We start from the raw sequence: 25,120 nt of genomic DNA, 5'->3' as shown, positions 1-25,120 counted from the left end.
CCAAGAAACTTTCCCAAAAGTCTTATTTCTACTGCGGGTAGTACATATGTCGGAATGAGCCGGATCGGACCACTTTATCATATGGCTCTCATAGGAATATTCGAACATTATACTTTTTGTTATGAAGTAGGCATTTTGACTTCTGACATTTTCAAACCCAAATCTAAAAAAATTGCCAATATACATCTGATATACCTAAACGGGAGCCGTTGATACAAACTTCGGCCTGCCGAAATTAACTTCCTTTCTTGTTTAAAATAAAAATTACGGTCCCTGAATAAATTTATAAATTTTAAACATGAAAAATGTTCATTTACATTTATATATCAAGACCGATTTATTGCTTTTAAATCTAAAATGCTGCTATAACATTGCTTCCGACGAAATTTTAACAGTCAATTTTGGCTATCGTTAATTTTGCTTCGGCTTTGCTTTCCACTTCCAAAATCTTTCGTAGCAGTAGCACAGTAAAAGCAAAACATAGGAAGCATTTACAGCATTTTCAAACCCTGTACAATATACCCTTTTACTCTACGAGTAAAATTTATTTTTGTCATAAAAAAATGTTTTTCTTTAAAAGGCGTGAGCATGCCCATTTAAAAAAAAAAAAAAAAAAATGTAGATTCAATTGAAAAAAAAACTTTTAAAGGTTGTTTCGTTTTTGGACAAAAAAGTGGTTATTCAGCCTACAGTGGGGTCTACATTTAAATTTTAATGTAGGACAGTAAACGCGAAAAAGTCGATTAAAAATAATAATAACCATAGATTATGATGAGACTGCAACAAACTGCATTTTCAGGGGATATCTTAGCAGCATTACATATCAGATTACTATATATCCACGTATTAGGTGGAATTTAATTTCTTTTGATCAAGACAAATTGCGTATCGCCAAACTGAAAGACCTCGGTCCCCTCTACAGCCCCCATCCCGTACGCAGTCCGCTTCCTGTCTCCTGCAAAACGTTGTGATTTAACTGTTCTATCTGATGCAGTAGCTTAAGGGTTCTATTGTCAAGATTGTCGTCCCCCAGCCGAAGCTGCCGTTGCTGTCCCTGTTCTTCATCAGCGTCCCATTCAAGCGACTCCGGGGTAGATATGTGGGACCAAGAAATATGCGCGGATGAGCAGCATGAGTTCCGCGGGAGTGAGCCCTCGTGGCGGTGGCAGCTGAACCTTGCTTGCCGAGCCGCAAGTCGTCCTTAAATTTTAGCCATCGCGGTAGATACTGGCAGTTGATCTAGCGACGCGCAGAGTGGCTTTTGCGGCGTAGGGCGCAACTGATACTGTCTCAGCTGCGGTACTCATGCTCCCACTCAAGATCCAAAGAATAACTAGTGGGCGAGCTAGCCAAGGGCTGGTAAGTTCCAAGTCCCACCTCTGTCTTCATGCTCGACGTATCGTGGACGTTAATCAACTTGCAGGCGTCAAGGTTTTGCATCTAAGTGTCGGCCATGGGTATGCAAGGATTCAGTCGGTATCCAACGTTACTAAAGGACATATTAAGGGGCTGCATCCGATTAAACCGTAATATACGATAGATAAATCCATTCCGCTGACTGCGATGTCTGCTTCTGCTGGTACTCGTTATAGGTTCTGCGTCCGGACCTTGTCTCACATTCTTTTGGGCTCTACATACGGTTCTGCGGAGTCGCCTGCAACGAGTGCAATTACGCAGAATCTCAGAAAAAAAATTGTATTTTGAAATCAAATTGCTTTATAATTTATATCAATAAATGGGATGTTCCAACAATAATTTTAAAATAACACAGGCCGACAAAATGTGACATGGGTCGATGTCCAGGCCTGCCATCATTTTATTTCGATAAATTAGGCTTTTCTAAGCATAAGTTGCCACTACGCCTATAGTCCATCAGCTCTGGTATTTGCGGTATCTTTAATTTAAGAAAATCACAAATTTTCTTCGTATTTTGGGATATATCTTCAAGAGTGGTCAACCAATTTCGATAATCTTTTCGGAATTAAATAGTTACATGTCTCTTTTATACGGTCGTTTTGGAAAATTCAATCTAACTCAACCACAAGAGGAGGTGGGCGCATTCAAAATTCAAAAGTCACAGCAAAGTTTAAAAATCTTCATTTGTGAACAGCGTTTAAAAATTAAATAAAAATATTTTCTTCTACGATGCATTTTTGATCCAAAGACACCTTATGTCCTTAATTTTTAGGACACTCATCAGGTTTTTGTGAATTGTTTTGGAATTTTTAAAATTGATTTTCTTACTTCCTTCACAGTGACGATTCACAAACAGTGCCCAAACCTGTCACTATTTTACGTAACGCATAACTATTTTTGAGCACAAGTGACCCTTGCTTTAAAAATATTTATACATGGGCGTAAGTTAAAAGCTGGAGGGGGATTACACTTCAGGCATTTCAGCCCCCAAAGATTAGTAGGCTACGCTCATGTGCTTATATTCAAAGCAAAACTACTTAGATCGTTTAGAAATATGTTATTTAAAATTGTGACAGGTTTGGGCACTGTTTGTGAATCGTCACTGTGAAGGAAGTAAGAAAAACAATTTTAAAAATTCCAAAACAATTCACAAATACCTGATGAGTGTCCTAAACAGTAAGGACACAAGGTGTCTTTGGATCAAAAATGCATTGTTGAAGAAAATATTTTTATTTAATTTTTAAACGCTGTTCACAAATGAAGATTTTTAAACTTTGCTGTGACTTTAAAATTTTGAATGCGCCCACCTCCTCTTGTGGTTGAGTTAAATTGAATTTTCCAAAACGACCGTATAAAAGAGACATGTAACTATTTAATTCCGAAAAGATTATCGAAATTGGTTGACCACTCTTGAAGATATATCCCAAAAGACGAAGAAAATTTTCTTAAATTAAAGATACCGCAAATACCAGAGCTGATGGACTATAGGCGTAGTGGCAACTTATGCTTAGAAAAGCCTAATTTATCGAAATAAAATGGTGGCAGGCCTGGACATCGACCCATGTCACATTTTGTCGGCCTGTGTAATTTATTCAATATAAAAGTATTCTTTAAAACCAAGAGAGAATACTATAGCCGAGTTCCTCGGCTATCAAATGCCCGTTACTAAACTAAATGAATGGAGCCAACTACACTCATAGAAATTTGTAGTTAAAATATACCCTTTAGTCGTAGAGTAAAAGGGTATATTGTATTCGTGCAAAAGTATGTAACAGGGAGAAGGAAGCGTTTCCGACCCTTTAAAGTATATATATTCTTGATCTGGGTCACTAGCCGAGTCGATATAGCCATATCCGTCTGTCCGTCCGTCTGTCCGTCCGTCTGTCCGTCCGTCTGTCCGTCCGTACACTCAAAAATTATTTTTTCCTCAACAAAAAAAAAATTGTTCTGTGCTTTAAAAAAATATTCTATAAAGAGAAAAAATTTTCTAATCTTCAGAAAAAATTCTCTATTGAACGAGTTTTTATACCCTTTCCAGTCAGAAGTTTGCAACGCAGTGAAGGAGACGTTTCCGACCCCATAAAGTATATATATTCTTGATCAGCATCACTAGACGAGTCGATCTAGCCATGTCCGTCCGGCTGTCCGTCTGTCCGTCCGTCTGTCCGTCCGTTTCTACGCAAACTAGTCTCTCAGTTTTCAAGCTATCGGGATAAAACTTTCCCAAAAGTCTTCTTTCTATTGCAGGTAGTATATAAGTCGGAACGAGCCGGATCGGACAACTATATCATATAGCTCTCATAGGAACAATCGGGAAAAGAAATGTAAAAAAATTATATCTTGGGTGTTTTTGAACCTATAACATCCTACTTTTTATCTAATTCTGAATTTCGAATAACATTTTTTTAAAATCGGACGACTATATCATATAGCTGCCATAGGAACGATCGGAAAATTAATGGGAATATAATAGGAAAAAAATTATTGCTTCGTTGGTTTTTATTGAATTCTCTTCTACTCTAGGATATAACTCTTTTCAAATATTTTCGAATTTCGATTTTGATTTTATCAAAATCAACAAACTTTTAAAAACACAGGGCGGCAACACTACTTCTATTTTGACCGCAGCAATATGTTTTAAAGTTTTTTGACTATGTTTTCTGGAATTTATTTCTGTCTTAAAAAAATCCTAAAATTATTCTAAGTATGGGGCTTGAAAGATAAAGAGTGTATCTTTTAAAAAACGTTAACATCGAATCAATCCATGAATCCGTTTGCCTCTGAGAGCTCCGGAAAGTTGGACAATTTCTGCATTTTTCGAACTATGAGGTCCTTTTGCTAAGAATCCTTGCGTCGGGGAACTTTTTGGAAAACGCAGTTTAACTTGGGAATTCGTAACGAATACAAAAATATAGCATCCATCGAGGTAAATTTAAAAAGCACTAAAAATGCTGCACAGTGTAATCGAAACTCAGTTCAAGGGCGTGCGAGGGAGATAGATATAGAAATTTTGATTGCGTATAACTTTTTAATGAATGGTACGATTTGAAAAAGTCTTCTACATTTCGATAGGTATATTTATACACAAAAAAATTCAATTATACTTCTCGGAAATGTTTAAAGATGTGGGCGCAGGACACATTTTAAAATCGATAGTGGGCGATTGTGGACGTTAGAGGGGGCGTGGCGATCGGCTGAAATAACCTTGCCCAAGAATATGTGTGAAAAATCTCAACCTTCTAGCTTTTGTAGTTTCCGAGATCTCAGCGTTCATCCGGAAGGACAGACGGGCGGCCAGACGGACAGACGGATGGCTAGATCGACTCGGCTAGTGACCCTGATCAAGAAAATATATACTTTATATGGTCAGAAACGCTTCCTTCCAGATGTTACATATTTTTGGAAAGCAAAAATCAACGCCGCACACTGGGGTGAGCGAAACAAAAAGTGACGATTAATTTAAAAAACAAATTTTGGATTTGCTTATTGAGGGTCATATGTGGCGAAAATAGATAAAATTCTGTGTATTTGCAGTGAAAGAATTATGGTCCTAGGTCTAACAGAAACCTAACAATGCGTACCCAAAGTTGAAACATTGTTTTTTCGTTTTTAACAAGAAAAAAAGTTAGCTTCGGCCAGCCGAAGCTTATATACCCTTGCAGATCGTTCCTATTAACTTACAAATCGCAAAAATTTTAAATTTCGTATTATTTTAATATTATTTTTTTTATCCTTCCCTATTGCAGCTATATAATATAGTCGTCCGATTTTTGTTAAATTTAATTCAAAAGTATAAGAGAATACAATAAAAACCAACGGAGCTATAGTTTCTTTCCAATTAAATTCCCATTAATTTTTCGATCGTTCCTATGGCAGCTATATGATATAGTCGTACGATTTTGATAAAATGAAAATTGAAATTCGGAAATATTTAAAAAGAGTCATGTTCTAAAGTAGAAGAGAATACAATAAAAACCAAAAAAGCTAAAATTTATTTCTGTGTAACTTTTCCATTAATTTTCCGATCGTTCCTATGGCAGCTATATGATATAGTCGTCCGATTTTTAAAATATTTTATTCGAAATTCTGAAATATTTAAAAAATAATATTTGCAAGAGTAGAAGGTTTTATTTCAAAAAACACCGAAGCTAGAATTTTTTTAACGTTTCCTTCCTATGGGAGCTATAAGATATAGTTATCCGATCCGGTTGGTTCCGACATATATACTACCTGCAATAGAAAGAAGACTTTTGGGAAAGTTTCATCACGATAGCTTCAAAACTGAGAGACTAGTTTGCGTAGAAACGGACGGACAGACGGACAGACGGACAGACGGACGGACAGACGGACATGGCTAGATCGATTCGTCTAGTGATGCTGATCAAGAATATATATACTTTATGGGGTCGGAAACGTCTCCGTCACTGCGTTGCAAACTTCTGACTGAAATCATAATACCCTCTGCAAGGGTATAAAAATACGAAAAATTTATATAACATGTTCAAATTTTTTGTCGGCTGATTGGATCGTCACTATCGGTTTTACCCCAGTGTGCGCCGGGACAGGATGTTAATGAAATCGACGATAACAATTTGTACCTGAATTCAGTACCTGAACATGTATGTGATAATAATTTTAGATTTGTTAGTGTTAATCAGTATGAATTTTTCGTGAATAATCTTATAATTAAATCAGACGCAATCGGACTTAGCGAAATAAATACTAGATTAATTAAAATAATACTTCCTAAATTATAACATACATAACTCACATTCAGCATCCTTAACCAAGTCCCCAATATTTTCAAATTGGCTAACCTGATGTGACGTCACGCGTCCCCATATGTTTGTATGTATGTTCTGCTGGCGCATGTATGTATGTACATATGTATGTCCTGCTGTCGCAATTTAAGTGTGACCGCGCAAGGGGAAAATGAAAATACCACAGCCAAAAAAAATCGATTATATCGCAAATCTTAAGTAAACGTTAAATTTTAAAATATCGGTAGACCTTACAGAAATCCCATTAAGCTAAATTTTACAGTCGAAATTTTCCTTAAAATTGCTTTTGTTTTTTAAAATGCAAAAGCCCGATAAGCAAATTATTTATTAGTTTTCAAATGTTGAGTTATCGACAAACTTTGGATTTGTATAAAACAAAAACAAACAATGATTTGCTCTGCTATGTACACTAGGGCGGTCCAAAAAATGAAATTCTTTTCTCACCCTTAACATGGTATATTAAAGTATGCAAAAAATGTATGTGAAAACAAAACAATTTTTTTTCCGAATTTAGACCTTGCGAAACGTCTTTAAAGTTTGCTTTAAAATTACTCATACGACATGTATAACAGTTCGAATTTGGTCGAAAAAAATCGGTCTCCCATTTCTTGTCTTGTCAAATTATGAATTTCGTTGGAATACTTGGTCAAAAAAGAAGAGCAAAACATCAACTGAATTGTTGATATCTATGCCACCTTGATCAGAAAAACTTTTTAATCGAAGGCAACAGTGCGTATGGGTGATAAACTTTGAAACCAATTCGCACACCCTAAAACACGATTTTTTTAAAAATTGTCTTTTAATATACCCTGAATACCACAATGCGCACCGTATAAGCGGGAGAGAGTAGGACCTTAAAATTTTCCATACAAATGTGGACCGCCCTAATGTACACACACACGCACAACATAAATATATCCAAAAAATGCGTATTTTACACACACAGCCATTAGATAAATATGTATATGCGTGTGTACGTTTGTGTGTGTGCATTGCAGCTGACTAAGGAATTGAGATTCGATCAAATTCAAATTCAAGATATACTGATATCCCTTTGCTAAAAGAATATTTAATTTACATTTCCACAACATACTTACATAAGACATTTTGTAACCGATTTTTGTGAACTAAAATTCAAATCGCATTGATAATATTAAAAGAACATTAAATATTCAAACCAATTGATTCTCTTGCTCTTTATTACACGTGCCTCATATTGTTTAAACAAATTCAAATGTTTAAACAATTTGATTCATGGCTTCCCCGCCCACCTGCCTTCTTTATTATTAATATAATTCTAATCAAGGTGAAAAATTAATGTGAAAACAAAAATACTGAAACAAACTATCAATTGGAATTGCCTTTCATGATGTCTTTTCTTAAATTAGTCGAATATATAAAGCAAAACATTGCTTCGCATAAATATTGGTTTCCCTTATAAGAGTTGTCAACAGTGGATGTCTTCTAGAAACCCCCATATTAGCTACAGTGGCTCCATCGCATAATTGGACACCTACTTTCATAAAATAAACATGCAAAAAAAATGAATAAAATGGGTTAAATTTGTCGTTTTTTTTGCTTGACATATTTTCAACGAAAACGCTTAGTTTTCCAACAAAAACAACAAAAAATCCAATTTTTAAGGTTCAACGAATAATCGGACACTCGCTGAATACGGTTATTTTTTATGGAACTTGCTGCAAACTTAAGGTTTTTGGCATTGAGACTACTTTGTAGTAGAGATTAAAAGAAGAAACCATCACTACACTGCAAAAAAAAGTTTAAATGGCTCCAAGGAAAGCCATTTTCTGTGAAACTTCGTCAGTTGATTGGAAAACTCTATTTCGAACTGAAAACTGTTCGGAAATTCACTGGATTGGTCGGAGAAGTCAAGTCTATTGTCCTGGACATTATAATGAGTTTCCGGGATACATTTTAAGATGACAATAGAGGCGGGAAAGGCCAATTCAAGATGTTAATGACGGCATAATTCCAAAGTACCTTAAGATTTTAAAGGATAAAAAATATTTAAAAAATTATTTTTTAATGTTTCTTTCGTTGGTCTGAAAGTGCATTAAACAACCGACAAAATGATGTATCGTTTTAGGTAAGTTGTGAACCGATTTTTATAAACGATACCTCATTTTGTTGGTTGTTTAATACACTTTCAGACCAACGAAAGAAAACTTTAAAAATAATTTTTTAAATATTTTTTATCCTTTAAAATCTTAAGGTACTTTGGAATTATGCCGTCATTAACATCTTGAATTCGCCTTTCCCGACTCTATTGTCATCTTAAAATGTATCCCGGAACCTTATTATAATGTCCAGGACAATAGACTTGACTTCTCCGACCAATCCAGTGAATTTCCGAACAGTTTTCAGTTCGAAATTGAGTTTTTCAAGCAACTGACGAAGTTTCACAGAAAATGGCTTTCCTTGGAGCCATTTAAACTTTTTTTTTAATCTCTACTACAAAGTAGTCTCAATGCCAAAAACCCCAAGTTTGCAGCAAGTTCCATAAAAAATAACCGTATTCAGCGAGTGTCCGATTATTCGTTGAACCTTAAAAATCGGATTTTTTGTTGTTTTTGTTGGAAAACTAAGTGTTTTTGTTGAAAATATGTAATTTTTGTTTATGTTTTTGGAAGATATTGGCATTATGTATAAGTAAAAGCAAGAAAAACGACGAATTTAACCCATTTTATAAATTTTATTTGCATGTTATTTTTATGAAAGTAGGTGTCCGAATATGCGATGGAGCCACTGTAAATCGCAAAGTGTATTTGGTTTTTATTTACCTTTTTGTTACCTAAACAAAAATATTTCCTCTAACTTCATAAATCTTAACCAAAATAATCATATTGGTTTTTGGAGAGTATCTTTTAGAGAAAGAGGTATGTTTAAGCAATGTTTTGGTGTATTTTTTTAAGAAAACAAGCTTATTTTCAAGACGTACACGCTTATCGATTTGAAATTTAATTACATGCTCAATCCAGTATGACATTATATATTTAAACAATATGTTTTGGACAAAGTACTAATGTTGTGAAGAAAATTAGTGTAAGGATTTGTGTCGAAAAATTAATTTGTTTCTGTTCTGTGCAGCTGATAACTAACGCAAGCAATAAGAATTTTAGAAATTTTTTCGCAAGTTTTTTTATATATTTTAAGTAGCCTGCATAGGACAATATACTGTTGTTTTTGCGGAAAATAAGAAAAAAGTTATGATAAAATCTTTTCTCGGCTATAGGCTAAAAATAAGGAATTTGTAAATTTAAAATAAGTAGCAAATATAAAGGTATGCATAATTTTCAGTTTTAATTTCCGCAGGCGAAGCTGCGGGCTACAGACCCTGCTAGTATGAAATAAGTCCCCAATTTAAAAAACGAAATAACTCCCCAATCCCAAAAAGTCGGCAATACAAAAAAAAATGAAATAAGGCCCCAAAATATTTGCGGATGCAATAAGGGCACTTGTAATGCTCTAAGTTACTTCTGCTTATAGTTTTAGATGACATTCAGAGCAAGTTTTTAAATGTTTGCATGGAAAAAATAAAATATTTGGAACCAAGTCCAAACAAACCACACATTTACGATCGTCAGTTGTTGGTATCGGATTATTAGCAACTTTCTCCTCATCTGAATTTTCGTCTGCCGAATCGTCATCTACATCATCAAAAATTTTCTCTTTTTCCATTATGTTGGCACAAATGTCATAATCCTTATACACCATCCGAGAAAGAAAGGAAGCTGCATTTAGCTTTCCTTCCTCCAATAGCAATGTTGCTTCCTTAATCTTTTTATCTTTATTAATATTCTCCTTTCGTCTTTTATGTGTCTAAGAACCTCCACTCTCAGTTAGTTGTATAAATTGGCGACTTTTAAAGAATACCCAATAAAGTATATATATTCTTGATCAGGGTCACTAGCCAAGTCGATCTAGCCATGTCCGTCTGTCCGTCTGTCTGTCTGTCTGTCTGTCTGTCTGTCTGTCTGTCTGTCCGTATGTACGCTGAGATCTCGGAAACTACAAAAGCTAGAAGGTTGAGATTTTCCACACATATTCTTGGGCTTCCTACGCAGCGCAAGTTTATTTCAGCCGAGCGCCACTCCCCCTCTAACGCCCACAACCGCCCACTAACGATTTTAAAATGTGTCCTGCGCCCACATCTTTAAACATTTCCGAGAAGTATAATTGAATTTTTTTGTGTATAAATATACCTATCGAAATGTAGAAGACTTTTTCAAATCGTACCATTCATTAAAAAGTTATACGCAATCAAAATTTATATATCTATCTCCCTCGCACTCCCTTTAACTGAGGTTCGAATATTAGATAGTCGGGACACCAACCCGAGTACAGCGTTCGCACTCCCTTTAGCTGAGTGACGGGTATTAGATAGTCGGGACACCAACCCGACTATAGCGTTCTCTCTTGTTAACACTGCAATTACAACATCCGCATTTCCTGACTGTTGGAAAATCGCAAAAATTGTCCCAATTATGAAAGCTAACAAGGATTATAGAGCTATATCAATTCTACCGTTCTTATCGAAAGCCTTTGAAAACATTATGTCAGCCCAAATAAAGGCCCATATAGGTGACAATGCTTTACTTAACAACAACCAATCGGGATTCAGAATAAAACGTAGCTGCACCTCAGCAATCCTAAAAATATCGGACAATATACGTAAACATGCTGACAAATCCAATGTGACGCTTTACTTCTTGGCTATAGTAAAGCTTTTGACTCTGTCAATCATGAAGTTTTGTGTTCAAAATTGAAAACTCAGTTCAATTTTTCAACAACTTTGGTCAAACTTATGACCTCGTACCTAAAAAATCGTCGGCAGTCTGTAGTAATATCAAATGTGTCGTCTTCTCTTGCAGTCCTTAAACGTGGTGTGCCTCAGGCTCAGTTCTTGGACCTTTACTGTTTACTCTGAATGTCAATGACCTTCACCCCTTCCTCAAACGTAAGTATTTAATAATAATAATAGTGAAAATAAGCTATATAATAAATAAATACTTCGAATTTGTATGTTTGTGAAAAAAAGTGACGCCACTCTAAATGCATCTATGTATGTATACATATAATACACTTTAACTATTTTTAGGCGCTGGAGTGTCTTCATGGACAAAGAGAGATCAATGAGGCGATTCCGCCAATTGGTTTACGTATTGTGTTCCGGGAGAAGCTGTTCGCAAAACTCGAAAGTATGTATATATATAAATAATATACAATTTGTATTATTTATTGTTATTTAAACAATATATAAATCTTGCAGTTTGTGGGACGTAAGCAGGAAAAAATTCAAGAATTTTTCTTCTTGAAACCAAGAATACGTTCTTCTTGGTAAGAGAGAAATTATTAAACCCGAGAACGATTTACTCTTGGAACCAAGAACGCCTATTCTTGAAACTAAGAACGCCTATGCTTGAATCCAAGAATTTTTCTTCTTGAATCCAAGAAGACTCATACTGAAATCAAGAATACTTATTTTCAAAAAAGTAGTCTCAAATCAAGAACACTCGTTCTTGATTTTAGTAAAACCGTTCTTGGCTCACTTTTGAGCACGGAAATACTGAAATCAAGAACGTTGAGAACGGTTTTTTTCTCGGTGTATAAGCAATAATATATGTATTTATTTTTATATTTTCAAGAAAATGTTTCTTAATTTTAATTTAATTTTTTTGCCGTAAAGTAAAGAAAAATTGGTAATGATTTTTTATATAGCGAAACCGTATAAAACTTTACATTTTGTTTTTTTTTTGCCATACTGTAATCATTTGGTAATTACTAAATGTATGGACAGCCCCAAGTTTGATGATTTGGCTTCAATGTATTTTTAGGAAAAGTGTCCCTAAAAGGAAAATAATATGCAATTAAAGACGCTCTAAATTGCACCATTTTACAAAGAACAAATACAAACACAAACAAAAAACAATAATCACTAAAAATTTATTTAGGATAAATCTTAAATGTTTCCCCATATGAGATGTTAGCTTAGTAAGAGAGTGCGCCGTACACATAATATTTTAATAATTTTTATCTAATTAAAAAGTTTAAAAATGATTTTATGTGTCGCTTAGACACATGTACTTAACAGTGTCTGATGGTGTGACTGGTAAGGTGTCTGCCCCTGAAGCGAGAGGACCCCGGTTCGAATCCCACTGGTGCAAATGAGTAGGAAGTTTTTTTCAGTTGTAAAATTCATTTACTAATAACAATAAAAAATAAAAACAATAATAAAATTAAAAAATAAACGTAAAAAAAAAAATAAAACATGTCTTGTACTGGACTCGAGCCCGGTTCAAAATAACCGGGAGCTGGCATAGTTTCCTCTGGGCTACGCCCTTATTAAATTTTCGAGTGGCTAACTGCTTTTGTAAGTTTAGATCAGCGGTCGGCAGCGTCCTATTAAGTGAGCATAGGGTTCTGTTCTGCCCAGCCGCTGCTCGCTAACGTATACTGTAGAACAGCGGTCTGCACACACACTCTGATGATCTGCCCAGTGCAATTTACTCACACAAATATTAAGCAAAATGTCAACGTATGTGTGTGCCGACCGCTGGTTTAGATGGATATCTAAATGCTTAAATTTTTGGGTAATATGGTCTTTTTTAAGACCATCATGGCCTTAAAACAAGTCAGTGTGTTAAGTCCAACAATAGACTTAAATCAAGTCTAAGACCTAAGGAATCCAAAATTAGTCTATATAACCTTAGTTTAAGTCCATTTTTTAAGTTTTAAGTCCATATTTTTTTCTGGGTGTAATCCCATCACTTTTTTATGCGATAGAAATTTTTTCAATTGCGAGGCAGCCAGCCATCAAAAAATAAAAGTTGCAAATAATAACACTGGTCGACAAAAAAAAGCCCAAGAATAAAAGCTACCAAACCTGAAAGGATTTTAGCTGTAGAGAACTACCTCATACTTGGAAACTTTCCAACACGTCGAAGTTTTGAGAAATCCGTGGTGAAAGTTCAAAAATTTTCGATTTTTAGGCACTTTTTGCGGCTTAATAGCAAGAAAACCCTCCGTAGCCCTACAATGGATTTTACTGAAGTACTTTTTGTCATGTGTACGGGTCTCAGTTCAACAAGGAAAATATCAGGCTACTATAGATGAAAAAAAGTGACAAAAAGTACTTCTGTAAAATCCATTATAGCTAAAGCAATAGAGGTCGTCCAGCTTTGTGATTGGATACTCTTGAAGTTAAAGGTTCAAGGTACCAGTTCCTCTAAATTGTGGCACTGGGCTACGAAAGGTTTTCTTACTATTAAGCCGCAAAAAGTGCCTAAAAATCGAAAATTTGGAACTTTGACCACGGATTTCTAAAAACTTCAACGTGTTGGAAAGTTTCCAAGTATGATGTAGTAATCTACAGCTATAATTCTTTCAGGTTTTGTAGCGTTTATTCTTGGGCCAAGAAACAGTCTTGATTTTGTCGACCTGTGTAATATAGCAAGATTTTTATTCAATCTACATCGATTTGGCCATGTGACAAGCTTTGCATATAGAATATTTGAACTTAATTTGACCGATTGGATGAAACTAAGAGTTTTAATATATCTGCACAAAATAATTTACACGAGGGAACCAACTTATCTCTTTGAAGCATTGAGATTCACTTCCTCAAGAAGAGCAAATAACCTTATTCAAATAGGACACAGATCTTTACTTTCTGAAAGGCAGTTTTTTGTACACGCAATAAGGCTATGGAACCAGCTCCCAAACCCTTGAAAAATATTAGTAGCGCCACGCAGTTTAAGTCAAAACTCACATTACACCTACAAGATACTAGCACAATATAAAAGAAAATAAAAAACAACAAAGCGACCCTTTTCTTTAACCCATGCGCGGATCCACGGGGGGTGATATGGGTGATATATCACCCCCCCCACTCGGGTGAAAAATGAAAGAAATTTTGGTATTCAAAAAGTATGCAAAAAAAAAATTGTTCTGATATCACCCCCCACAAAAAAAACCTGGATCCGCCACTGATTTAACCATTAATGTTTAAGTGTAATTTTAAGAATTTCATTTAAACCTCCAAAGAACTATGTCAAATCTGTATTTATGAGTAAATTGTCCTACGTGACTATCGCACAAATTATAAGTTATCAACTTGTAGCGTTAGGAAAGCATTTTTAAAAATAAATTGAAATCGAAATTATCCGAAAATGTGCTTTATTCAAGAACATAATTCAAAAAACACGACAAAACAAGAACGTTTTATCCTAAACCCAAGTATAATTTATTCTAAAAATTCTATTCTAATGTGATCACTAAAAGTACTTAATTTCAGAAAATTAGGTTTTAATATTCTGTAAATAGGAATGAATTATTCTCATCAGTAGTATTAAAATTGAAAAATAAATAGCATTTTGACAAGTACAATTTGTGCTTAAGCCAATGTTAAAATGTACTAATAATGTACTTAACGAGAACCAATATTGATTAAAATAAAATAGAATTGGCGCTAGACTAAAAAAGACAATATTAGTTCACAAAAATGTTATAATGTAGGTACATATGTTTATAAAACACAAGTAGTTCAATATTATTAAAAATTAAGAATTAGATCCTCAAAACAAGCAAATTTGGATAAATCGGAGAAAAATTTTGAAATTAATAATTGTTATTAAATACTGTAAAAAACGTGCCAAAATACGATTCGATTTTAAAAATATTTAAATTTATAGCTAAGAATTACATTCTCAAAACAAGCCGATTTTAGGTTTAAATCGGGGAGAGAATGGGACATTACGGAAAGACGCTTTGATTTTTAAAATATTTACATAAAATCACAAGGAGATAACTCACTGTGGACGGTAGTCCACGTAGTGACGAAGTGCACCAGGACAGTGTGCAAAGGCGACTACTATTATATAACCGCAGAATACAAATACCAAGACTTAATCAATTTCATTGGTTTGGGGGAGAGGGCGTTGAAAGTGTAAAAGCAGGGACCGTAAATAATCATTAGTTGAGATTTTTATTTTAAAAAGACTACTGTGATATTTTGTTTTAAACGTCAAAAATAACGTTCTTTTTACTCTTGTCCACAAAGTATATTCATTTCAACAAATCTGGAAAGCAAATTAACTGTTATTTTTTCATGTCTATACAGTGCATTAAAACCAGTTAAGTTGTTAATTAAAACTTGTAAAAACCTCAGTAGGCCTTTTTAAATTAAAATCTCAAATAATGATTACACAGGCCGACAAAATGTGACATGGGTCGGTGCCCAGGCCTGCCACCATTTTATTTCGATAAATGAGGCTTTATGCATAAGTTGCCACTACACCTATAGTCCATCAGCTCTGGTATTTGCGGAATCTTTAAGATAAGAAAATCACAAATTTTCTTCGTCTTTTGGGATATATCTTCAAGAGTGGTCAACCAATTTTGGTAATCTTTTCGGAAATAAATAGTTACATGTCTCTTTTCTACGGTCGTTTTGGAAAATTCAATCTAACTCAACCACACGAGGAGGTGTGCGCATTCAAAATTTTAAAGTCTCAGCAAAGTTTAAAAATCTTCATTTGTGAACAGCGTTTAAAAATTAAATAAAAATATTCTCTTCAACAATGCATTTTTGATGCAAAGACACCTTATGTCCTTAATTTCTAGGACACTCATCAGGCTTTTGTGAATTGTATTGGAATTTTTAAAATTGTTTTTCTTACTTCCTTCACAGTGACGATTCACAAACAGTGCCCTAACCTGTCACAATTTTACGTAACTCATAACTATTTTTGAGCACAAGTTACCCTTGCTTTAAACAGGGGGATTACAGTTTAGGCATTTCAGACTCCAAAGATTAGTAGGCTACGCTCATGTGCTTATACTCAAAGCAAAACTACTTAGATCGTTTAGAATTATGATATTTAAAATTATGACAGGTTTGGGCACTGTTTGTGAATCGTCACTGTGAAGGAAGTAAGAAAAACAATTTTAAAAATTCCAAAACAATTCACAAATACCTGATGAGTGTCCTAAACAGTAAGGACACAAGGTGTCTTTGGATCAAAAATGCATTGTTGAAGAAAATATTTTTATTTAATTTTTAAACGCTGTTCACAAATGAAGATTTTTAAACTTTGCTGTGACTTTAAAATTTGGAATGCGCCCACCTCCTCTTGTGGTTGAGTTAGATTGAATTTTCCAAAACGACCGTATAAAAGAGACATGTAACTATTTAATTCCGAAAAGATTATCGAAATTGGTTGACCACTCTTGAAGATATATCCCAAAAGACGAAGAAAATTTGTGATTTTCTTAATTTATAGATACCGCAAATACCAGAGCTGATGGACTATAGGTGTAGTGGCAACTTATGCTTAGAAAAGCCTCATTTATCGAAATAAAATGGTGGCAGGCCTGGACACCGACCCATGTCACATTTTGTCGGCCTGTGTTATTTACGGTCCCTGTGTAAAAGTTAAAATGTAGAAAATTGAAGCTGTTGGGGCCGGTAGGGATAAATGTCCCTTTCTATTAGCCGACTTGTATTCTTACTTATAATAGGCGTCGAATGATATGGTCTTTAAAAGCGTATTCTATTGCAGCGTACCGAATGAGATTATTTTATAAAGTATATTTATTTAGTCGAGTATACAAGCATTCGTGCGATCGTCACTCCTTCTAACCTTGTTAAGAGGTGTTTTTGTTTTATATTATTTAAAACTAAGAATTAAATTCTCAAAACAAGTACACGTTGTACTTAAGTTAAGTATGCAAATAAAAGTACTTATGTACGTTTTTTGGTCATCGCCGCATAAGAACGAGCGTGGCCGAACTGTTAGGACGTCCGACTGTGGTGCGTGAAGTTGCGGTACCGTATCTTAGGAGCGGTATGTGATTTTAACAAAAATGTTTCGTAAGTATAAAACACATTTTTATCTACAAATCTTTATACATTTATCAGTAATTTAGTTTAAGATTATAAAAAAAAATGTATTGTTAACTAATAAAACAACACAATGATTTATACTATTAGTTTAAGAATATTTCATACTTTATTTGAGCATAACTTATACCTCATTTACAAGTAAATCGGAATAAATTTGTACAAATAATAATATTATAGCCCTCCACTCCAAAGCAATTTTCATTAAATTTTTAAAATTGTCAAATGTTTTTTTTATAATTTTTACATTGTTTCAGTAGAATTTATACTTAATTTAAGTATAATTAATTCTGGGTTCAAGAACATTTCATACTTAATAACGCCCGAAAACGTTCTTAAATTAGGAATGCCGGTTTAAGAATAAATCGTTCTTGAAATTAAAAAAAAGGCCCATTTCGTACCGGTTCTTGTTTTAAGAAATATTTTTTTTCTTGTTTAGAAGTTGCCATTCTTAAAAAACTATTTCTTGGTTTAAGAAATTAATATTCTTGTTTTCAGAAATTTAATATCTTGAAACAAGAAAGAAGCCACCTTTAAACAAGATTCGCTTTTCTCGTTTCAAGAAATATTTTTTCTTGTTTTAATGGTTGCTTTCTAAAAATCCATTTTTTGCTTTAAGAAATTTAATTTCTTGTTTTAATGGTGCCTTTCAAAACAACCATTTCTTGAAACAAAGGTGAGGTCGCCTTTGGCAAAAATTCAAGAAAGAATTTTCTAGATTTTAAGGAAATTCTTCGATTTTTTTTATGAGTGTACCCTCTGCAAGGGTATAAAAATTGGATCGTTGTTTGGTGGTAACCAGCGGAAGTTGCATAGCATTTAGGCCGTTAACCCTTCCGAATAACAGTGAGCGGAGGTCGATTGTGCTAGTGGAACGCCCAAAGCCAACCAGCCAATTCGTATTGATTCACCAGCTAGCAAACTGCTAAGAGGTATTGCGCGCAACCAATGTCAATAAAATTAAGTTTTTTTAACTAGTCTTGCTCACCAAAGCCATCTGTTGGTCACCCAGGACGTGGAGGAAGACGACGGCGAGGACTTCAAGTGGGTGGCGCAGTAAGCCATTGAAGTGCTGGCAGATTGAGCGTGTGCGGAGTGAGCTGTAGCACAGCTGCCAAGACATGAACCCATGCACTATGGTCCAAAAGTCGATTTTTTTGGCATAAACTCTAAAAATTGAGTCACAGACTTAAAACTTTACACATTCTGTTTTTTTACAAAGAATAGTATGCAAACAAATTTTTGAGTCTGTGCGACCACGCCCTCTTTTGCCTCCCATACAAGCAAATTCATAATACTACACTGTGTTATTAAATTTAACCTTTTTTTAAATACCTCGATGAAATCTTAAAAGTCCTATTTGCTTTAAATAATCGGCGCTCTAAATGTGCTCTCGAAAAAATTTTCACACCCAAGGATTCTAAAAAAAAGGACACTAAAGTTGGAAAAATTCTGTTTTTGGCAAACTTTGAACCTATTTTGCAGACGAACGGATTCTTCGTATGTAATGTAACTCAAAACATTTAAAAAGTGCAACTCTGTATCTTTCAAACCCCACACTCACAATAATTTTTGTAATTTTTTTAACGGAATTATAAGCAAAGGAAGACATTTCCTTTTCTTTCTCTTACGAATGCTTAACAAGGAAGGATTCAAAATAACTACTTTTTTAAATTTATTTTTGATGTTTTATCATCTTTTAAGTGGTAATTGATAATTTTTACAGAAATGCAATCCGAAAAAATTAAATTTTCGATTGTTGCTGCGCCAAATATCCTAGAGATCGCTACGAAGAAACTTTAAGGTCCCTGAATAGTGTGGAATTGCGTGAAAAGGGGGACGAACGGGGAAAAGGTGTTAATTAGCGCTGAAAAACGACATGTATATGTACAAACTGGCGTACTTAGTTTTTGTGGGCAGACGTCGGGTCGTTAGTTTTATCTCACTAAATACAGGGAACAAATATTAATTTTCTATAAAAATACACATAAATTGGAAATTAAACACAGGTCGAACACTAAGATTACACATTAATGTACTATACACACTAAATATTACATACCTTGATCTTTCATTTCCATAATTTACTTAATTTAGTCGGGACAAAGAAGTTTTATTTTTTTGCACAAACGTAAAGAAAATATTATGGCGCCAATTTCTTAGTCCTAAGCAGCTGATCGATTGTGTACTTTTGAAAGCTCATAAAAAGCGTTAGTGTAGCTTTTAAAGTTTTTTTTTTAAGTTTGTATATGTATGATCTATTAACTTTAAGAATTTAAAATAAAAAATACAAAACATTAACATAAAAATTTCGACTTTATGCCAAAAAATCGGCCGCTCGGACCATAGTGCCATGGAAAGAACACTTTGTGGTTTCGGTGTGTCTGCACTTCACGGCATTTCACCTTACATTATCGCCTTCATGGAGCCTTGCTCTTTCCGCTCGTATTTATGCCCTGCTGGTCAGGGCTCGTGCTCTGCTTTCCCCGGAGTTTTCCAATTAGTGTTTAGACTCTGGAGCCCTTGCCAGCGCAACTACACTCACTCACTGGCACTGCCCGTAACTGTTTTGCATGTTGCCGTGTGTCTACGTCAGTAACTGACGACCCCGCTAAGAACGCTTGGGAAGCCTAGTGACGGTGCTTTTTTTGACCAGCTGGGTGGGTGAGAAATGGGGCACCGACTTTTGAAAATCAAATCAGAAAAAGCTATGCGCGTTAGCTTTCACTTTTTGCACTTCTGTTAAAGTCGAAAAAACGGGTAATTTGATTTGAGCTTGGAAAGCGCATAAAAGCTTTTTGGGACCTGTAAGCTACTGCTTTTGAAATCCAGGACTTAATTATGCCGTAAACTTTATCAGGGGTAATAAGGGGAAATGTTAGTGGATAAAAAACATGTTTCAGAACGGTGGAGAAAAGAGAAATTGACTTTAACAGTTAAAAGAGAGTAAATGTATGTTTGGATTTTTAAATTGAAATGTGTTTTTAACACCTAAACAATTTTAGCTTGCAAAAACGTTTTTATTTTTTATTGGATTACGCCTACAAAAAAAAACAAATTGGAAAATATCCGACTTATTTAATACTCAAATACAAAACAAAGCTTTAATATGTTATAAATTTGGTACGCTCCACTTCATTGAATTTATAAAGCACCACTATATTTTCTCGTTTTTGTCATACGTACATTTAGGCTTCATACTGACGAAATGCATTTCTGTGACCCTAAACTTGTCCCACATTTTCCTCTCACAAGATAAACATAAAGTGTAGCTTGCCGCATTAGTTGAAGAACGAGAAGTACATTAAAAGGGTAGTATCGTTGTTTTTGGGGCTGGCAAATGCTGTTATCCCTCAGCAAGAGCATTAAGCATCTGTTAGCTTACATAAATCACGGCCAACCGCAACATTTGTTTATGTTTTTAACATGCCGCAGCCGAAACGACTTTCACGACGGCATGCTGATGCCAGTCACAAATCGGCTGTCTTTCTGTTCGGAGGATGTTCGGTCTGCGGTATCGCATCCGCATCCTAATTCGCAACCGCTTAAAGTGTCGTGCTTGGTTTTGAGATCTCGTGTGTTCTTCTCTGTCAAATAGTGAATAATAATATTTTCCCTTAGTGGGGAATTCTTGTTTTTCATAAATTAATAAATAATTTTGTGAGTCGTTATTATCCATGCACGTGCACTACCCACCGGCGTTGCTAGTTCTGCGAAGGCGTCTGTGTGTCTGCCGCGTGGTCCCTTAATTTAGTTATGTTGCTAAAATGGAGAAGGGCAGGAAAAAACATGAAACATGTTGTTATGTTGTCCCTTGCTCTATTTGTAAATTGATTTGCTGATTCCTGCCGACAACTGAGGCTCCATCCATTGGTGAGTTATTAGTTTAAGGAAAGAGACATCAGATAAAGAACAAGGCAAATATAGGGGAGTGATCTGTAAGTTGGTAACATCCGACTTTCTCAAAACTTTTCCACTACAAAGAATTTTTCTATTTTTTTGTAGTCTCTTTCAGTGACAAAACTTTTAGGATAAACATTATAAGCTGTGACAGTCAAGTATCATTTTTCACCAAAAAAGTTGTGGTCCACTTTTTTCAAAATTCTATAAAAAAACAAGAGAGAACGCTATAGTCGGGTTCCCCGACTATCAGATACCCGTTACTCAGCTAAAGGGAGTGCGAAGGAGATGGAGATAAAAACTTTGATCCGCCGTAACTTTTTAACGAATGGTCCGATTTAAAAAATTTCTTCTACATTTCGATAGGTATTAATAAACACAATAAAACTGCATTTTTACTTTTCCGAAATATTGAAATTTTTAAAATCGTATTTAAGCGATTGTGGGCGTTAGAGGGGGCGTGGCATCCCTTTGAAACAAACTTGCGCCTACGCAGCGCTTCTAGAATCTGCATGCAGAATGTCAGTCCTCAAGCTTTTATAGTTTCCGAGATCTCAGCGTTCATACGGACGGACAGACAGACAGACAGACAGACAGACAGACAGACAGACAGACAGACAGACAGACAGACAGACAGACAGACAGACAGACAGACAGACAGACAGACAGACAGACAGACAGACAGACAGACAGACAGACAGACAGGCAGACAGACAGACAGACAGACAGACAGACAGACAGACAGACAGACAGACAGACAGACAGACAGACAGACAGACAGACAGACAGACAGACAGACAGATAGACAGACAGACAGACAGACGGACAGACAGACAGACAGACGGACAGACGGTTAGACGGACAGACGGACATGGCTATATCGACTCAGCTAGTGACCCTGAACCAAATATTTTTGGTAAAATGCTTAAAACATAAAAAATAAGTTTACTTTGGACAGCCGAAGTTTATACCCTTGCAAGTAAAATAAATACCGGATCGGACCACCATAAGCTCATTCCACGTGAAACGTGAAAGGCCAATTTGGGTCAAATCTCAGAATCAATCGAAATTTTTTTTGATAGAGGATTGAAATATAAGGATAGGTTTTTTTTTTTACTCCTACCGTTTATTTAAAAAAAATCTGTTTGTTTTGATTTTTCACATTGTAAAAACAATATTTTAAGTAGGCATACCTGCAAGGGTAAGCTTCGGCTGGCCGAAGTTAACTTCCTTTCTTGTTTTTTTTTTTAAACAAAGTTGTTCTGCTAAGTTGATATGAGCCCACACTAAAGTTTAAAATTTCCGAAATCTTTTTTATATTCAGTTGCTCTTGTTTTAACAATTTTTTTAAAACGTAGTTGTTCTGCTAACATATGTAGAACGCGGACGGTAGCAGAGCTCTGCTAAAGTCGACGTCAAATGTGTAAAATTCCCGCGAATTCTGCTTCTGTGAGAAACAACATCCATTACACAGGTCAACAAAATTGACTTTATTAAAAGGTTCAGGCCTATTGGCATTAAAATATGTTAATACAGACGTATATACGCATATCTGCATACTTAGTTTTCGCGTTTAACGGGTGATTGCACAAGTAACCGCGGTTTGAAAAAAATAGCAACATTTAATGTTTTGATTTAAGATATCTTCGAGGGTCTGTGCTCAATTGTATTAAAACCTATTCCAAAAAATGGCATAGATGCCCTTCTATATAATTGCATTTAACGTTCCATCATAATTTGAGTCAATCAAAGCCTATAAGCCATTGAAGTAATTTGTTCACCTCTATTCCCAACCAACTTGATGCGGTGAACAGGCATAAAAAAATACAAGGAAAAATATGTGCCCTAAAATATTTTACATGCATCTAGAGGCGTCTTTCACCGATTTTTTAAGACAAATAAGACCATTGTACGTCGAAGGATAGAATTTACAGAATTTTTTCCGTAAGAACGTTAAAAGTAACAAGTATTTTTAAATCCCCATTTTACAAAAATATCTGACACATTCATAAAAATTTGCCTTTTAATTTGGTTAGCAGTAGGCGCCGAACATCGAAAAATTGTATTTTCAAGGGGTTAGTATGCCTGTAAAAACCCCCCCCCCCCCCCACAATTTTAAGGCTACGCCACTGTTTTCTTTAAAAAACCTACTGTGTGAAGTCACGACCAATTCGTGTACCTGTGTAATTTACGGATAAATAAGGGCAAATTCCCATTAAAAAAGATTTTGGAAATTTTGCACTTCGGTGTGGGTGTTCTGCTAAGTTAATATCAACTTAGCAAAACAACTATGTTTTTGTTTTTTTTAATGTTAAAACAAGAGCAACTACATTTTTTCTTTCACAAATAATTTACGGATAAATAACGGCAAATAGCAGAACAAATGTTAAAAAAAATGAAAATGTTAAAACAAGAGCAACTAAATGTTTTCTTTCACGAATGATTTACGGCAAATTAACGGAAAATTCCCATTAAAAAAGATTTTGGAAATTTTGAACTTAGCTCAACTGAGTACCGAGGTGGGATAAAGTCCCCGGCTAAAGGCTTTAGCTACCTATTTGCCTCTCCCTTACTTCTATGCTTAGCTAGCAGTTTTCGACGTATTGAGTACTAGGCTTTAAGAAATAAAGTAGAAACTGTCTGAACCTAACTTAAAAAGAATATTAAAAAAACTATGGGTGTGGCACTCTTTCTAAGGAAAAAATCAATTTTTCATATTTTCTTAGTAGGTTTTTTTTTTAAGTAGGGTTAAAACTCTGATTTCCCATTGGATTTCAACGTTTTAACCCTACTTGAAATTTAACAAACGGATGAGAAAACGGCCCTTATAGGGTCTTCCCACAGAGCTCCATCCACTATCTACCATCCGTTGAACGGATGGTCCGTAAGGTTTTGTCGTTCCGAAAATTTCCCAGTTAGTCCGCCATCCAATTTTGACGTACTTTGACGGGCTCTTTTATGCGATAGTTTGGCGATGTTTTCTGGGTGCAACTCTGAATTCTTCCTCTTGACTGTGAAAATTGGAACGATGACTGCGAGAACAAATCAAATCGATGGCGGGAAAAAATTAAATAATGCTTCAGCTCATTGTTTTTTGGGTTTTTTTTCTTTAATTATTTGTGGTTTTTTATGGGCGGAAAAGCGTTCGCAAGCAGGTTGCTATGTGTGGGCCAAAATGTAAGCTGTTGTGCGTACGAAAACATCAATGTTTGCAGCAAAGTGTCAAAATATGTTCTGCACTTAGTAAATATAACTAATATTAATTAAAAGTGTACTTTGTACTCCTATAAAGTTCCAAAGTTGCTATAACTTACCAAAAACAGCATAAATTTGGTTTTGTTTACCAATTTTTTATATTAATATTGGCTAGGCAGAGGCGTAGTAAAAGCGGAGTGTGGGGTACGGGAGGTTAGGCTCCCCCCTAGTCAGCAATATGTATGCAAATTAATAAGTCGCTTAGCGAATTTAAGAAAAAAATATATTTTTTTTTTCACTTATCTTATTCACTAGTTTATACCATTTCTATTAGTACCGAACTTATTTAATAATAATACTCTATTGACCGATCAATTCGGATGCAAAAACGGACTGCCCGATCAAGGCCCGATTATCTGATAAGCAAACCTCGGTTTAGGAGAGTCTAGGAACTTGTCAAGAATTGAATAAGAGATGGACTCAAGAGGGTCGGAATAAATTGGGTGATGCAATTATTGGTTTGATTGTGGAAATCGATTAAACAGATTACTCTGGAAATTTTGGGCCTCGCTGGGAGCTGACCGGATGATAATGTTTACATTTGGGAGACCAGGCTTAGTTTACAGTAGAAGGCCTGCGGCGCAAATGTTTATATCAGAAGAACCGCGGCGCAAGCGCAATTGTTTACAGTAAAAGGACCGCGACGCATTTGGAACTTAATAATGAATTCTTATTGGAGTGGGGAAGATAAATAAGAGCTCTGGTTTTCGTGGGAAAGCTTAGTAAGAAGTTCCCAGCTAGAAGTTGTTTACAAACTGGGTAAGGAGCCTGGGATCTTGGGTTGGATAACTTGCATACTCGTTGTATGTTATAAACGTTCAGATAGGTTTTTAAACTATTTTCTTAA

The 25,120-nt window shown here is 35.1% G+C and overlaps 2 protein-coding genes across 5 annotated transcripts in view; one reads left to right on the top strand and one right to left on the bottom strand.

The window, feature by feature from the left end:
- Positions 1-788: 788 nt before the first annotated feature.
- The window catches only part of LOC108054720 (uncharacterized), a 158,251-nt gene continuing 133,919 nt past the window's right edge, over positions 789-25,120 (bottom strand). The window contains 2 exon segments of the mRNA XM_070219389.1: positions 789-1,299; positions 1,302-1,654. Coding sequence (XP_070075490.1) covers positions 917-1,299; positions 1,302-1,654 — 736 coding nt within the window. The 3' untranslated portion in view covers positions 789-916.
- Positions 16,780-25,120, top strand: part of DIP-epsilon (Dpr-interacting protein epsilon) — a 293,049-nt gene continuing 284,708 nt past the window's right edge. The window contains exon 1 of one of the 4 annotated variants that reach the window (XR_011420230.1): positions 16,780-17,088. The gene's annotated coding sequence lies outside the window, so the exon portion shown is untranslated. Of the gene's footprint in view, positions 17,089-20,620; positions 20,992-25,120 lie in introns of those variants that run through there. The other 3 variants (XM_070219383.1, XM_070219385.1, XM_070219384.1) reach the window with 3 other exon arrangements.

This window comes from Drosophila takahashii, chromosome 2L (genome assembly GCF_030179915.1).
Source record: "Drosophila takahashii strain IR98-3 E-12201 chromosome 2L, DtakHiC1v2, whole genome shotgun sequence".
NCBI lineage: Eukaryota > Metazoa > Arthropoda > Insecta > Diptera > Drosophilidae > Drosophila > Drosophila takahashii.
The sequence above is the reverse complement of the archived record's forward strand: the minus strand, read 5'-3'. Positions and strand labels throughout refer to the sequence as shown.